Raw genomic sequence first — 15,770 nt, forward strand, 5'->3', positions numbered from 1 at the left:
CGCGCGATAGAACACTCTATCGTGCGATAGAACACTCTATCGCACGATAAGTTGTTCTATCGCGCGATAGAACACTCTATCGCACGATAGGTTTTTCTATCGCGCGATAAGTAGTACTATCGCGCGATAAGTTCTATCACGCGATAAGTTGTTCTGTCGTGCGATAAGTTGTTCTATCGCGCGATAAGTTGTTGTATCGCGCGATAAGTTTTTCTATCGCGCGATGAGTTGTTCTATCGCGCGATAAGTTGTTCTATCGCGCGATAAGTTGTTGTATCGCGCGATAAGTTTTTCTATCGCGCGATAAGTTGTTCTATCCCGCGATAAGTTGTTCTATCGCGCGATGAGTTGTTCTATCGCGCGATAAGTTGTTTTATCGCGCGATAAGTTGTTGTATCGCGCGATAAGTTTATCTATCGCGCGATAATGTTGATTGCAGATTTTTTGAATGAATGGACTTAGCAAAACTTATCGCGCGGTAAAGTCGTAAAACTTTTTGTAGGTGGATGGCCCTTGAGAGCCACGGTAGTTATATGTTAAACTCTCAGCACAAACTTTTCAGTAAACATGCATTATCTTAATATTAAAATTAAAACAAAAAATAATGTTGGCGTTGCAAAAAGAATTGTGATCCTCTTGCATTGTTCATTTCCACTAAAGTGTGTGGGGGGGAGGGATATGGGTGTGGCACTTTAAAATGACTAGGCTTCAGTTCTGATTGTTTTCTGTGGTTGATTACTCTTGATAGCAATCTGCACCAGTTGTAGGCTGGAACACTGTAAAAAGCGCGAGAGAAGTGACACTGAAGTGATTGATTTTTGATGTGCATTTGGATAAAAGCATGGAACAGGTCAGCTTAATAGCATTGTATAAAGTCCAGTCCTGAACGAAAGCGAGAGTTGACTTACAAATTACTTGAGTTTACTAGAAGTTTACATTAGATAGTTGGAACTGTCGATGAAATTAAAATTGGGAAAACAATGTGATTTTGCAATGATAAAAACATGTGAACGAAGGGATCTGAACCAAAGCAGTCCTTGAAGACCGGTCTGACTCCCTAAATTCTAACCCAAGGGGGATAGCCAAGTCCATGTTCGTATAAATTTTGACATGATGGGATTCGAACTCACGATGACCCCGTCTTGAAGATGTAATGGTCTTACCAACTGAAGCAACTGAAATATTTTCTTCTATGATGGGCTGCATATTTTATGCTATTGTTTACATTATTTATCTTCTGAGGAATAATAGACCATTTCGAATTCACTAGGGCCTCTGCATCAAACGAGGTTAAGTGGTCAGCCTTAAAAATGGAAATGATTTTTCATTCTCATGCTCATGCAAATGAAACTCATTTTTACAAGAAAGGTTGTGCACTTGGCCTCATTTTGAAAGTGAGGGTTTTTGGAACTCAGAGGTAGCCTATTTAAATGGCGATTATGTAGTAAGGACTATTTTGTAAAAAAAAATGGGTTCGTTTTCATGAGTTAAAATGTGCAAAATAAATAGCGTTTTAATCAGGGATTAAGCTCCACAGCGGGAAAAAAAGGAAAAAAACCAGAGGAAACAGAGCGCCACCCTTTCCCCTTCCCAGACTACCACTTGGCTCGCTTCATTCGCCGATTTATTTTCGCCCTTGCTGGTCTGACATTTCGTTTTTCCCCCACTGCGGAGGCTGGTCCCAGGCTACTGACGTTAGGATTCATTAATCCACTGCCTAGTTAGATGTCATCAACTAGTTTGCTGTGGTCTGAGAACTGACGAATAATGAAACTTCAGAATAGAGAACAAGTGCTTTCAATGTAACTACATATAAACGCAGTATGATAAAGGCGGAGATTGCCACTCCGTGTCAATGAATTTAACTATTGGACTAATGCGTTGCTAGTAATCGTTATTTATTATCTATCTATTTTACTTTACAGGAAGCTGGTGTACAGTCCTCCTCAGGGCAAAGTTTTGTGACAACTCCAGGAAAAAATGAGGAGGTAGAATTCAGTGGAATGTGAAGTTACCGTGATTGAAGAGGATCAGCCACTTCGCGAAGACGCAGACGAGACTCTGTTGCTCAGGCCTCTCAAATCAGCGTTCCTGAGGAAGAAGTAAGCTATAGTGCGACCAGAAGGAAATCCAAAATCAGAGACGACAGGCACTGAACGATGCCCTGGGGAAACCTGACAAGTGGACACTTTAGTCCCATCCTTTCTACTTTAAATGCCTCATGGGACAATATCTCACCTACCCAGCAAAAGGACTGTATTCGGAAGGGAAGGGGGGCTGTTGCAGTTGCGCTGTCAGTCATTAGTCCTGGGCAAGAAAAAGACCTTTGGAAATGTACCCAAAATGATTTGGACATAATCGAGAGGGACGAGAATAGCTCATCCAAAAGAAAGCATTTCGACGCAAACACTGGGCTCATTGATGTCTTGATCAAAGTTCATGATCAAGAGGAGTCGTGGCAAACTAAACGCCAGATCCTATCTCTTTTCGCAAATGACTTTAGCTGCAGAGAATTGCAAACGTTAATCCCTGGTTTAACTAAGTGGACAATTGACCAGGCTCGTCAGCATGCCACTAAGGCAAGAAAAGGACTAGTTCCCGAACAAACAATCTTCCGAAAAAGAGTTGATCAGGGAAAGTTGATCATTTCATTAGCTATATTTCACAACCACAGCTGCATCAAGATGTTGCATTTGGAACAAAAACTCTTAAGCTTGAGTCTGGCGACGCATTACAATTCCGGCTGTTGTGCGGAACTTGATTCCCTCCAGAATTATCGAACAGAACACAAGCTAATGCAGAGAGTAGCAGTTTGAGCCGGCAAGCACAAGTTCTCTGTTTAGAATGCTTGACATTTGCTCAGCGTCGATGCAGAGGTCCCTTCATGGGCTTCATTACATTAGAGTGGAAGGGACTGAAGCATTTGACAACCTGCGCGCAATCGTCGACACCAAAGTGGAAAACGGGGCAGAGGAGCATTGGGCTGAAAAAATGCGACGAGACTTGAAAGAGGCAAAAATATATTTGAAGACGGACTATAAAGTTCAACGCACGTGGGTAGAAACGAAAACAACAGCGACCATTGTACCGTTCATGCCTTAAGCGACCCGGAGAGTCCTGACCTCTATGAAGAATGTCCACACTGCCATGACATTCACTGTAATAGATGTGACTCCCTTGATTCGAATTTCCGCGACACACTAAAGAATATCTATGAGTTAGTCATCAGCGACGAAACGAGACCAAGAATAAACTTTGAGAATAAGGAGAACTCTCGAGCAGTCCAAGCCTGGAGAGCACATTTACTTCGATCTGTTAATCAGGAAGAAGCAAAACAGAATTCTCTTACTCAGCTTTACGAAGAAACATGTTTGATTATCATGGACTGGGCGATGAAATATCTGCCGCAGCACTACAGAGAGCAGATGTCTGAGTTCTTTGGAAAATGGGGTAGAGGAGGGCAAATGTCAAGTTGAATGTTTTGTGCATCTTTTCTTCACTCGCAAGCAAAACAGCTTCACGGTTATGTCAGTCATCGAGCATCTACTCAACAACATGATGATTGAGTATCCTTCAATGAACAAAGCTTTTTTACGATCAGACAAAGCTGGTTGTTATTACAGTGGGCCCTTGATCGTCAGCCATCCGTACATCGGGACAAGATGTGGTGTAATACCATTACGCTACGACTTTTCCGACCCCGAAGCCGGAAAAGATATTTGCGACCGGAAAACTGCCCCCATGAAAGCTCACATCAAGAGATGGGTGGATGAGAAGCATGACGTGATAACTGCAGAAAATAGGAAAGAGGCTTTAGAATCCCACGGTGGCCTCAAAGGCTGTAGAGTAGCTGTTATACAAGTTGATACCACTAAGTCGGCTGGCGTGGAAAACAAAATGCCTGGAATCAGCCTTCTGAACAGTTTCTTATTTGAGGAAAGGGGAGTCCGTGCTTGGAAAACTTACAATGTTGGTCCAGGTTGTTTCATTCCACATGACAAAGTAGTTATCGAAAGGCACGGGGACACTGGAATGAGAGAATATCAGCCTTTTCGTGCCAGAACGAAAGAACGAGGTGATATTGCAGAAAACACTCGGCCTCTCACTGAAATTTTCCCGAGCACGGAGACTGGGTGTGTTCTCAGTTTTAAAACACTCGAAGAGGTTGAAAACAACACATGGATTCAGGAAAACACGTAAGAGAGATGGAATCGGAGTCCCTGTATGATAGTATCAGTACAAAGTGGGCAGAGAGGCTTACTGGCGTTAATGTAGCCGGCTTTCATGAAACTGGAACTTACTCCGGAGAAGAAATAGACTTTTCATATCCCTCTTCGAGCAAAAAAGATCAACAGCCAATGGGATGGGGACTTAAAACGGCAAAGAATCCGTCGAGAATGGAGGCTCATGTAAAAGCGTATTTGGTTGAGAAGTTTGACACAGGCTGTAGAACTGGCCAAAAGACAGATCCGGTTCAGGTCGCTCGAGAAATGAAAATTGTAAAGGACGGTGCTGGACATTTGCTGTTCACCCCACAGCAATGGAGAACAGCACAGCAGATAAATAATTTTTTCTCACGGCTATCAGCAGTCCAGCGACAGACACAAATAGAAAAAGATACGAGTGAAAATCCTACGAGCCAGGAATTTACGGAGGAGGATCCTGATTTAGAAGCGGTAGAAAATGAAATTGCACTTGAGAATCTACGTATAGCAGTGAACCTTCAAGTGACTGCACCTCAGTATCCTATTGTTGTCCGAAATAGGAACTTGTGCGAACTTTGAAAAGCGGAGAAACTCAAAATAATGAAAGTAGTTGAGCTGAGAGAAATGTGCGAAAGTATTCAATTAGAGGTCTCGGGTTCACTAGCGAGAAAGAAATCATTCATCGAATCCTTAAGTTCGTACGCTAAATTAATGTTGCACCTGTTTCACGCGTGCGGTAACTAAGCGTTAACGCAAATGCCATCGTTAATTCTATGAATCACTCTCTTGAGTTTTTGCAATATATGATTAAATATTACGGATTATGGAGCAACCTACAGTGGAGACCTGTGGTGTCTTTCGAAGTAGCCCTAAGCAGTAGATACTTTGTTTACAATCAGAAGAACCATTGAGTTTTACCTTACTTACAATTTACTTTCGTATTTTCAAAGTTAAAATGTGATATCAACCAGACAGTAGAAAGCATTTTAAGTCTTGTTTTATTTTGTTTGCATGCAGTTTGCTTCTAATCAGAAAAAAATTCCGATTCCATTTGTTATTAACGGTGTCTCATTAGCTAGGGGACTCTGCAAAGCGCGGACCGGATAGATGCGGATGGCGGATGCGGATAGAAAAATGCAGATGAAAAATTGCGGATGGAAAAATGCGGATAGAAAAAAAAAATCGGTTGGAAAAAAAAAAAACAACAACATTAAACATTTCATTACAGTCGAACCCCGCTATGTCGAGCTCGGTTAAATTCAAGTACTTAGTCCCGCTATTTCCAACAAAAATCGACTTCCCTAGGATTTACCCTTCCTTTACGCTTCTCCGGTGTTATTTCGAAAGCACGCTATCTAGAACTTTTTCCTATTTCCCTTGGGGCTTCGAAATAGCGAGGCCGGTTCGATTATAAACTTTCCCAACTTTTCTCACTTTTTCCTTCCAGATCATTCCACTAAAGACATAGAACTCATCCCATTAGAACTCGTTAATTCAGACAGAGATAGACCCTATGGAATGAACCGAGGCGATGAAATTTAATCTTACGACTTGTATTTCATGATGATACCTCCTTATACTTGTTTTTTTTTTTTTTCTAAGGTATTCCTCCACCTATCATATTTTATTTCTAAGTTTTGTTTTATTTTTATACTGTTACCGTTTTTTCCATTCTCACTTAGGTTTCGTTGGAAGACTAGTTTTGTCTAGTCGAAATATTGGGCTAATATTATATATTATTAAAAATCCATAGCTGTCCGATCAGCCTTGCTTTCAATTTCAAATATTTCTTTATATCGCTGATCCTGATCTACAAAAAGGTCCGGCTTTCCCTCGCCGCTGATTGTCCGAGTGGTCCTTCCAAGAATTCTTCGGATTGTAGACGATGGATGGAAAAAAAATGAGGGTAAACCAAAATAGTAAGAATAAAACGAATGGCAAATCGGAGAAAAAAATCGCAGATTTAAAATGATACAGTTTGCTCAGGAAGTTAGAAAGCACCAGCCAAATTGAAAATGACAAAACCATTAGTGTAACAGTAACTCACCATGTGATCTCAAAAAGAGGCAACTCCCAGCTATCTGAACCAGAACTTTCCACCACGACTTCCATCATGACAGGCGTAAACTTGAAAGAGTGGCAGCGTTTCATGAACGAGAGCATTGATTGATTTGTATTGTGACACAGGCAGCCCAAGCTCGTTACTAGAAGTGTGGACGTGACTCTTGCAGTGTTGCGCAATGGTTATTTTTAAAGGTTTGTATGGGATATTATCGGTTTACCTTAAAAGAGAGAAGAAAGGTCATGTTTTGAAATAAAATTGACTTACCTTATTGCCTTGTTGTATTTTTTGTTGATTACCAGTGTCTCAGGCCATTTTGAAGCGTTTTCGATCGGCGAGTTAGTGCTATTTTGGTGTTTTAGCAGTGGAACAAGGGTAAATCCGAGGGAACCGAGTTCGACATAGCGGGGTTTGACTGTAATGACATGTTTAATGGACAGTTGTTTTTTTTTTTGTTTGTTTGCTTTTTCCAACCAATTTTTTTTCTATTCGCATTTTTCCATCTGCAATTTTTCATCCGTATTTTTCTATCCGCATCCGCCATCCGCATCTATCCGGTCCGCGTTTTACAGAGTCCCCGATTAGCAAGTAAAAAGGACTTATTAGAGGTGTCGTTGAGAACGAAATATGGGAAAAACCTTTTATAAAGCACGTGGCCTTGGAAAGTTTAACTAAAGATATTGGGTGAACTCACTTTCAAGAATAGGAAGTTTTCTTAATATTTCATCTGTTATTAACGACAATGTCACTTTTACTGCCAGGCTAGTCCGTAGTGAAATCTTTGTTACGCTTTAACAATCGAAACTGACTGATTTTCTTCTTCGAAAAAGAAAACAAAAACAAAAAATAACAATAGTTAATTTTAAGTGTAAAAACTCTGTGTTTGATAGAGCTTGAAGACTTATATTTGGGCATTACACTTATTATGAGGCAAAAGCATGTGAAAAAAATCACGGATTAAAAATAGTTCATAACAGTTTGCACCACTACAGATGTAGACAAGACGGCTAGTCTGATATATTTATATTTTTACCTTACTGAATTGACACAGTTTTTCAGATCACCCTCATACTATTAGCTTTGAATGGTTTTTCTTATGCCTGTGACGGTCAAACTCTGTGGAGATTCACTGCCGCGTGCCACATAACTTATTTTTAGCGGGGGAAAAAATCAGTTTTGTCTAAGGGGTGTTTCATGTTTCAAGTGTTTAAACGCTTACTTATGTCGATATTTAAAAGTGAATACCGTCCACCGGTAATTAAACAACCTGATTACCCTGCTGAGCACTGTCCAGTAAATTTTCGATTTATCGTCCAGAAAAAAAAAACTGTATTATTTCTTCTCTCAAAATTTGGCGGCCGGAAAAATTTTTGCTGAATGGCATTTTCATGTAACTTTCGACGTCGACCTTAGCGATTTAAGTTTGCTGTATTTTAATAAAGGTACAACAGGCTATTGATACAATAATTTTCTTTTAAAAGTACACCACGCACGTTTCACAAGCAGCACTGCGAAAAGGGCAAAAATTTGGCTCACATTCGTTATCAATTCAGTCCTAATATTAAGTGCGACATTGAAAACATAGCGTTTAGCAAAAGAAAGATTGTTAGACTTCAATCAGTTCATTGTGGGTTGAAGGTGTGAAAAAACCTTTGGCAAGTTTTTCTCACTTAACGTTCTTTCATATGGGGTGGACGAAGGTTGGCTGAAAATCACGCCATTTTATACCCGTGGAGAGCCCTGATTACAGGAAAGATTTTATCTTGAAATAAAAAACCCACCAACTTTTGAAAATACCACCCTTGATAATCTTTTCAGGTAGCTTTTCTATGGTAAAAAGGTGTAGGTCAAACGCCGACCCCGAAGTTTTGCTCCTGCCCGGTTTTCTCTGACAATGACATTTAAGATCATGGGAACTCGAGCAGAGGCTGTGGACATCTATTCAGTTCTGCATGCTCCTTAGGCGGACCAAGCTAGTTTGTAAGATTTCTTTCAAAATCAAGATATGTATGATAACTAGAAATATTTAAAGATCGTCTCTTGATTTGACTGTCTTTGAAACTCTAAAAGAAGCACTTTGCTTGAAATTTATGCTCACCTTCTTTGAGTGCGGAACATTACTCGCAGGACAATCGGTTAATACCATATTAAAACAGAAAATTCTTTGACGCGCTTAATGAAACGGTAGTTACAATGATAATGTTCATGATGATGAAGATGGAAACGAAGTTTATTAAAGTGAAGTTTATTCAAGTGATGGAAACGAAGTTTATTAAACAGGACTTGCCAAGCGAAGCGACAGAAATCTTACACAGAATACAGATGCGCTCACGCATAGGTTGGTGATAAGTAACTGTATAATACTTTGCGCTTGGCACACAGAATGCAAGGCTCTCTAGGAAACTGTACTATTTTCTCCCTTTTAAAAATTTTTCAGTCTTGCTCTTAGGCTGAGCCACCAATATTGCAGAATCGTATCTTAGGCTTATAACAGAAAGTAACACCAGCGGATAGGAAATATCAGTACTTCCTCCGGATTACATGATACATATACTCTGTAGTCCATTGCAGGTTCAGCAGGGGATCGCTGCAGGTTACCAGTAACACTGGACTTCATCAAGGGCAGTGCAAAGGCCTGGTACAGACGCAGAACTTCCCAAACTACCTCCAGTCGCCTCGCACGGCCCGAATGCATCTGAAAATTCATCAACGAGACAGAAAAAAAAGCCCTGTAGCCAGCCAAGCTATTTAAGGGGCTTAGCCTAGCCATAAGGGTGAAGTGAGTGTAAGTGGGACAAAGGAAAATTATTTAGATTTATCTTTTCATGCTTAGCTGTTGTTGAAGGGAAGTTGGTAGAGATAAACTGTAGTTTTCACCCTTTCGATTAACATCATTATCAGAGTGAAAGTATTTAGCCTCTTATAGAAAAGGCGGAAAGGGTCACACGACGGCTTCTCAAGATCAAACGGACACTGCAGAGAAATCTCAAGCTCAACGATTCATTCAAAATAGCTTTAAGTGCCATTCCTCTATCTCCTTCCCAGTCCTCGTAGGGCAAGAACCTGTACATTCCAATCTAAGAAGTTTTTGTTATTCAAATTTTTAAACCTGAAATCAAAAAAAAATTTCTCAACTGCTGTAATGTCATAATGAAGAAGTAAGTGGCCCTTTACCTTAGACCAGACGTAAAATATCAAACTAGACGATCAAATCTTCCCTCCCCTGTATCATTTGCCCCTCGGATATGAAACTATGGGAATACCTACACTTTGCGTCTCTACATCTTTCATCAAGGAGTTTTAAAAGTATAAAAGAGCGGATTTCAAATCGTCCTAAATATATGACTGGCTGATACGGATTTTTCCAATATTTCTTAAGACATGAGCGGATGATCTACCAGCGGGTAAGTCGGAGTTTCCATTCGATCGATACTTTTACGGGTTTACCTTAGACGTTTGTGACAGCGCATCAGTTGCTACCACAGAAAAAGTCTTCAACCAGGTTATAAGTTATTTTAATTGCAAATTGACTTGTAATCCGAAGTTAATCGTACTCGTACTCTCAGGGTTTCTGCCATCTCAGAGAAGAGAGAGTATGTCTCTAGTTAGGAAGACCGTTACAGTTAACTTGCGTGGAGTGTGACTTGCGTGAAGTGTGATTTGTGCGCGCGTGTTTAGGGAGATTCATAAGCATGTGAGAATCTGTTTGTAACATTTTAACGTGTTACCTTTTCGCGATTCGCGTTAGGGTTATAGTGAGAGGTTATTGGCAACCACAGGTTAAATATGCTTTATCTGTCCTCACATTGAAAGATTTGTGTTGCTTGAAGAGGCGTTCAAAAGCAGTGGTGCCCAAACTTGATCAATAATGGACGCGCTTCCATAAGCAGGAATCAGTTGTTGTCATTTTTCAATACATGTATTGGCTGTAAGCACGTCAATAGAAGCCAAACAATGCGGATGTTGGGTGGAAACTCATTTTCTCTGTCAACTTTCATGCTTGCCACTACTCTTTGACATTTTACTGGGTGACGATGTTATGGTTTCGTAGCGATACTCACTTAGTAAGTAAGAAGGTAAGTAAGTAACTTTATTTTATGTGGGTGACACATGACTGCACTAATGAATTGATTACCTGGTGGCCCTCAAATAAAACAAAACAAAAACATATATCATGATAAATATAGAAGTAAATCCAAAATGTATAAATAGGTCAATTTAAAAATGTGAAAATGTAAAATATGAAAAGGTATCACAATAGTTGAAATAAAATTAAGAATTATTATTCATTATTTATTGAAAACTGGATCATCAGATAATGCAATTCAAGACTTTTTATTGGCTCAGCCATTATTGTATATGAGCCAATATACCATAACCTAATATCTGTACATTGTTCAATCCGGTTTCCTCTCACAAATTAAAGTCGAGAAGATTTGTCTAATATCTTGGGGGCATTTTTTTTTCTAATAAAACAATTATTCCACTTGCGCTTGTTGGATATAAGATGACTATAGCAAGCTATGCGCCTCGTTGGCTATCTATCATCTCATATCCAACGCACGCACTTGGAATAATTCTTAATTATAAAATCTATAAGCTACTATGGATGGAGGTTGCAGAGACCTAAACATCATATGGAAAACTTAGAATGGCGAATGCCTAGTGTGTTGAAACACATAGATATCTATAATCACATGATTTGGAAAACATTAAATCAACTTCCTATTTACTTAGGATGTCCTTCTTTAATGATGCTTTAGATCCTCTAAGTGCTTTAGGAGAGGAATTCCATTCATTAATTGAACACACGGTAAAACTTCGGCCGCCCTCAGCTACATTCTTATATGTCGGGCACCTTAGATTTAACTTGCTATATCGAGTGTTCCTATTATGAACATCTGAGTTTGTTTTCAAAATATCGTTCATATATTTAGGAGTGTTCTCTCATAAAGCAGTGAGCTTCTGTTGAAGTTTGAGTCTTGGTAGAATGGGATCCAATTTAGGGTTTTAAATGGGTCCACGGGTCTTGATTTGGGAGATAGATCCAGAATTACTCTTTTGATTTAGGAGGTAGATCCAGAATTACTCTTGCTGCTCTCTTTTGAAGTCTTAAAATGTTGTCCAGATTAACCTTGTTTGTAGATGATCATACACTTGATCCATATTAAAGATTGGGTTAGATTACTGCAGTAGAGTACGTTTCCCGCTGTGGGAGATTTAAAAGGGGGCTGAGTTGCGTTAGAAGCCTAATTTTCTTAGATAGCTTTTTACATGAAGTACCAGTAAGTGCATCATAGTTCAGCACCCAGGAGTTTATGGGTCCTAAATTGCTCCATCTTGGTATCATTTAGGTGGATATCAGGACTTCCTTCTGCTATGTCCGACCGCTTCCTTAAACGCTTGCCAGTCGATAACATGGATTTTTTTCGTTTCACTGAGGAACATTTTGTTTCCTCTAGCTCAATTTCCAATGTTTTCTAAATCTTCTGAGATATACTTTTCCAATGATGACTTATCATTATTCCAGGTTGTACCATATGAAAGGGTTGCGTCATCCGCGCAAATATCAATGTTAGAATTACTAACATACAATGGCAAGTCATTAACAAATATCAAGAACAATATAGGTCCAACAATTGAACCCTGGGGTACTCCTTGTTTAACTGACATAAGAGAGGAAATAGTGCTATTAACCTCAACAGACTGACTCAGATACGATTCAAACCACTTGACGATCGAACAGGTCGGCCGTATATTCTAATCTTATCTAATGGAACTTTATGGCTTACCAGGTCAAAGGCCTTTTTGAAGTCGATGAAAGGTAAGGCCTGATACTTTATCACTATCCACGTCAAACAGAAATTTGTCAGTGAGCTTGATGAGAGCCGTCTCCGTCGGGTGATTTGGTCGGAATCCTGATTGCACTCGGAAAATCAAGCCATTATCTTGTAAGTAAGCAAGTAAAGAGTTTGCAGCGTTCCTTTCGATAACTGTATAAATAACTGAAAGGACCGAGATTGGCCTGTAATCGTTGCAATGATCCCGAGGTCCTCCTTTATACTGACGCCCTTCGTGCAAAGATAAAAACAACAACAACAACAACAACAAACAAAAGAGAAAATAGCGATTCGAGGGAAAAATAGCGATTCGAGGGAAAAAAGCGATTCGAGGAGTCTGGCAACGGCGTGAACGCGTGCGTTGGGGCCAGGATCAAACTCAACTGATGCATACTTGCATATGCTGCATTCTCTCCTGCCGTTTTGTTTGCTGTAAAAAATCAAATAGCGAAAAAACAAACTACAGTCCGAACTCCGTAGAAAATATGTAGTTAAAATGATAACAACACTCGGTTTGAATAAAACCCCTTTCACTTCGTAAAAATTCCGAACTGAGGGATTTAAAATAAGGGCGAGTTACAACTCAAAGACAACAACAACCGAACGTAGACTCGTTGACTCGTCTCAACTCTTAGCTAGATAAACTGCTGCCGCATACGCAACTTCTGATCCATCTCCAAAACGGTGTAACTGAATTGAAATTACGCTCTTGTCTGAAAGATAACATCTTTGGATCTGGATACATTCGGCCTTTGACAGATCCGATAACCATTGCGAGTACCTCAAAAAAAGTCCCGCATCGAGAGGGGCATCCCATCCTAATCTTTTCCTGAAGTAATTTGTGGTAATCTTTACATCTACATTTAGTTAAAGAGATACCTTTGTTTTTGGACAGATAGGAAACATTCCACTCCTCTAACATATTTCTGTTTTTCTCTTCAAATAGTTTGGGATTGCAGCGATAAGTTGAAAATATTTTAAATAGTTTAGTTCAACATTATATTTCCTTTCAAAATTTTCTTGAGATAAGAACTTACCGTCTCTATTTAGTAAGTCCTGTATGAAATAAATTCCTTTTTCAAACAAATATTTCCATAAAATAGATTTGCTCTCTATTGTAATTTCTTTATTGATCCAAAGAATAAATTCACTAATGTACACATCAGGATAACCACTGCGTAATTCCTTTAAATAGCCTAACATTTCGTTATAAAAAAAGTGGCATTTTCCTGTCAAAGTGCTTAGAGTTGTAATTACATTTCAGTAGGAAAGATAATCCTCCATATTTATTAAAATAACTATTAGGAATAGCTTGCCAGGTCTCATTTGTGAAATTTGGAAACCTGCCTAGCCAGCTCAAGTATAGTGATTTTACCACAGTGTGGACATTTGGTAAGTTCACACCACCATGAGAGAGAATGGCTGACATATTACTGCTCTTTTTACTTCATCATCTTTTTTATTTTTCCACAAGAATGCCTCAGCTGCAACTAAATTAATTGGCAAAATTGGGTCCTCCACTAATTTCTTTCCATTAGCTTACTAATGACAACATTATCTGTGTTTATCTCTGACAATAGTGTTTTGTTTATTGTTGTCCTTGAAGTTGAAGTTCATTTATTTGTTTAAGCAGTTTGATTAATTGGCAGCTGTAAAAGCTGATGTGGACCTGCTGTCCTAACCCACCCATCCCACCCCAGGGGAGGACATCAATCACACAGTAATCTCGTGTGTGGGAAATTAACGTCTCCTGACCCAACCCTGCAGGAGACGGGACCTCCATTTACTCGTCCTTATCCAAGAAGACTAGAATATCTAACCATTTCTTGATGTTATAGAAAGGTAGCAAATTCCTCTCAATTATTTTAAGACCCTGAGTGTTGGTCCGGCCGGGGCTCGAACCCTCGACCTCCCGCACTACAGTCCATCGCTCTATCCATTGAGCTAACCGGGAGGCGGTTAGCTTCAACAACCTGACTAAAAAAAAATCATGCTTCCTCTACATTTTTTTATTTGAGCTTACTAAATGTACCTTTCAAACGGCCTAAGGGTAAACATGTATGACTTCAACATAATTTCTTCCCCATTTTCTAAATGTGAAAGTTAAGGAATAATGGGGGGCATTAGTTTCTCAGTAAAGAAACTGTGGTGCTGCGTCAGTGGGGGTTACCAAGGTAATTTGGTTTTATCAACTAAGTTGAAATTGTAAATTGGGCACTGTGAAAGAGATAAAAGAGCTAACGTTTGGAGCGTTAGCCCTTCGTCAGAGCAAATGGAGGAATTGTGGGTTGTGTGTGTGTTTATGTGCAGAAAGTGGAGCTACACTATTGGTGGGAACATGGTGACGAGAAAAACAAGAATGAATTAATGGAATGGAAAATGTTCGTTGATAATATTTCAACTGAGGCATCAGTACTTTTTCAGTAGAGTTATTCCAGTCCTACTTAATCAGGCCTGACCTTCATTTACATGTGTGTGAGACATTTACAGTATACTCGTACCCTACATCAACAACAAATAAAATGATATTCACTTAAACAGTATACTTAAATGTGAAGGTGTAGTCTGATCGTCCGGGTGAGTGTAGTCCTGAGAAGGACTGTTGTCGGTGGCAGTGACTGACGTTTCGACAACCTGTGCGGAAGTCATCATCAGAGTCAAGTGAGTGATTGTTGTCAGTAGAATGTTCTTATTCCAGTTCGTGTGAAATGATCGGTTGGTTTTGCCGTGATGTTATTGGCTGTAAGACTCAAGTGACGTAAGTCGTTCGTGATTGGTCTGTTTCGGTCTGTCGGTAAAGCTAGGTTGTTCTTTTTCGGTCGTTTGTGATGTTTATGTCGTGAATGAGTCGTTTGTATGGGGCGGGTAGTTGTTGACATCTGTTTAGGGGAGTCTGTTCTAAGTTAGTAAACCAGCTTTCCAGAGTCAGTCGTTGAAAATAGTCAGTGCTGTAGGTTAGGCATTGCGCAGAGTCCCAGTCAATGTTGTGGTTGGTAAGTCGATGGTGTTCAGCAATGTGATTGCTGACATCACCTTTCCTCGTCGCCCGTCTGTGTTCAGTCAGTCTTGTTGTGAGGTTTCTGCCTTGTTTCGACTTGCCGACAAACGATACCGCTTTGGTTACGTTACGTTGACGACACATTCACCGCCGTTCGACACGACGAAATTGACGCATTCCACAACCACCTTAACGAACAAAACACTGACATACAGTTTACCAGAGAAGTCGAAGAAAATGGCAAACTTCCTTTTCTAGACTGCCTGGTAAGCCACAACGACAACTCATTACGAACGACAGTTTACAGGAAACCGACACACACCGACAGATTACTAGACGAGTCATCCTACAACCCTACATCACACAAAGCCACAACTATCAGAACTCTAACACGACGCGCACAACTAGTATGTGACTCGACAGACAGCTTATCCGACGAGAACAAATACCTTCACCGTGTTTTTACGAAGAACAACTACAACAACGACTTCATCCGACGAAACACTCACCGACCCACTACCACTACCGAAACAAACGACACCGCAACCCCTACGACTACAGCAACCATACCGTACATAAAAGGTATCTCTGAAAACATCTCGCGCATCTTACTACCCTTCAATATCCGCGTCGCCCACAGACCCATCACCACACTACGTCAGTTA

At 40.0% G+C, this 15,770-nt stretch overlaps 1 protein-coding gene across 1 annotated transcript; it reads left to right on the forward strand.

Annotated features, from left to right (window-relative positions):
* Positions 1-604: 604 nt before the first annotated feature.
* LOC148742681 (uncharacterized) lies at positions 605-6,539 on the forward strand. Its single transcript, XM_088758192.1, has 2 exons — positions 605-850; positions 1,926-6,539. Exon 2 carries the CDS (start codon positions 4,179-4,181, stop codon positions 4,782-4,784), a length of 606 nt encoding a protein of 201 aa, XP_088614318.1. The 5' UTR covers positions 605-850; positions 1,926-4,178; the 3' UTR covers positions 4,785-6,539.
* Positions 6,540-15,770: the final 9,231 nt, after the last annotated feature.

This window comes from Stylophora pistillata, chromosome 1, assembly GCF_964205215.1.
Source record: "Stylophora pistillata chromosome 1, jaStyPist1.2, whole genome shotgun sequence".
Lineage (NCBI taxonomy): Eukaryota > Metazoa > Cnidaria > Anthozoa > Scleractinia > Pocilloporidae > Stylophora > Stylophora pistillata.

Excerpts from the sequence above, each read along its gene's own strand:
- LOC148742681 (XM_088758192.1), top strand. The coding sequence starts at position 4,179 with ATGGATTCAGGAAAACACGTAAGAGAGATGGAATCGGAGTCCCTGTAT.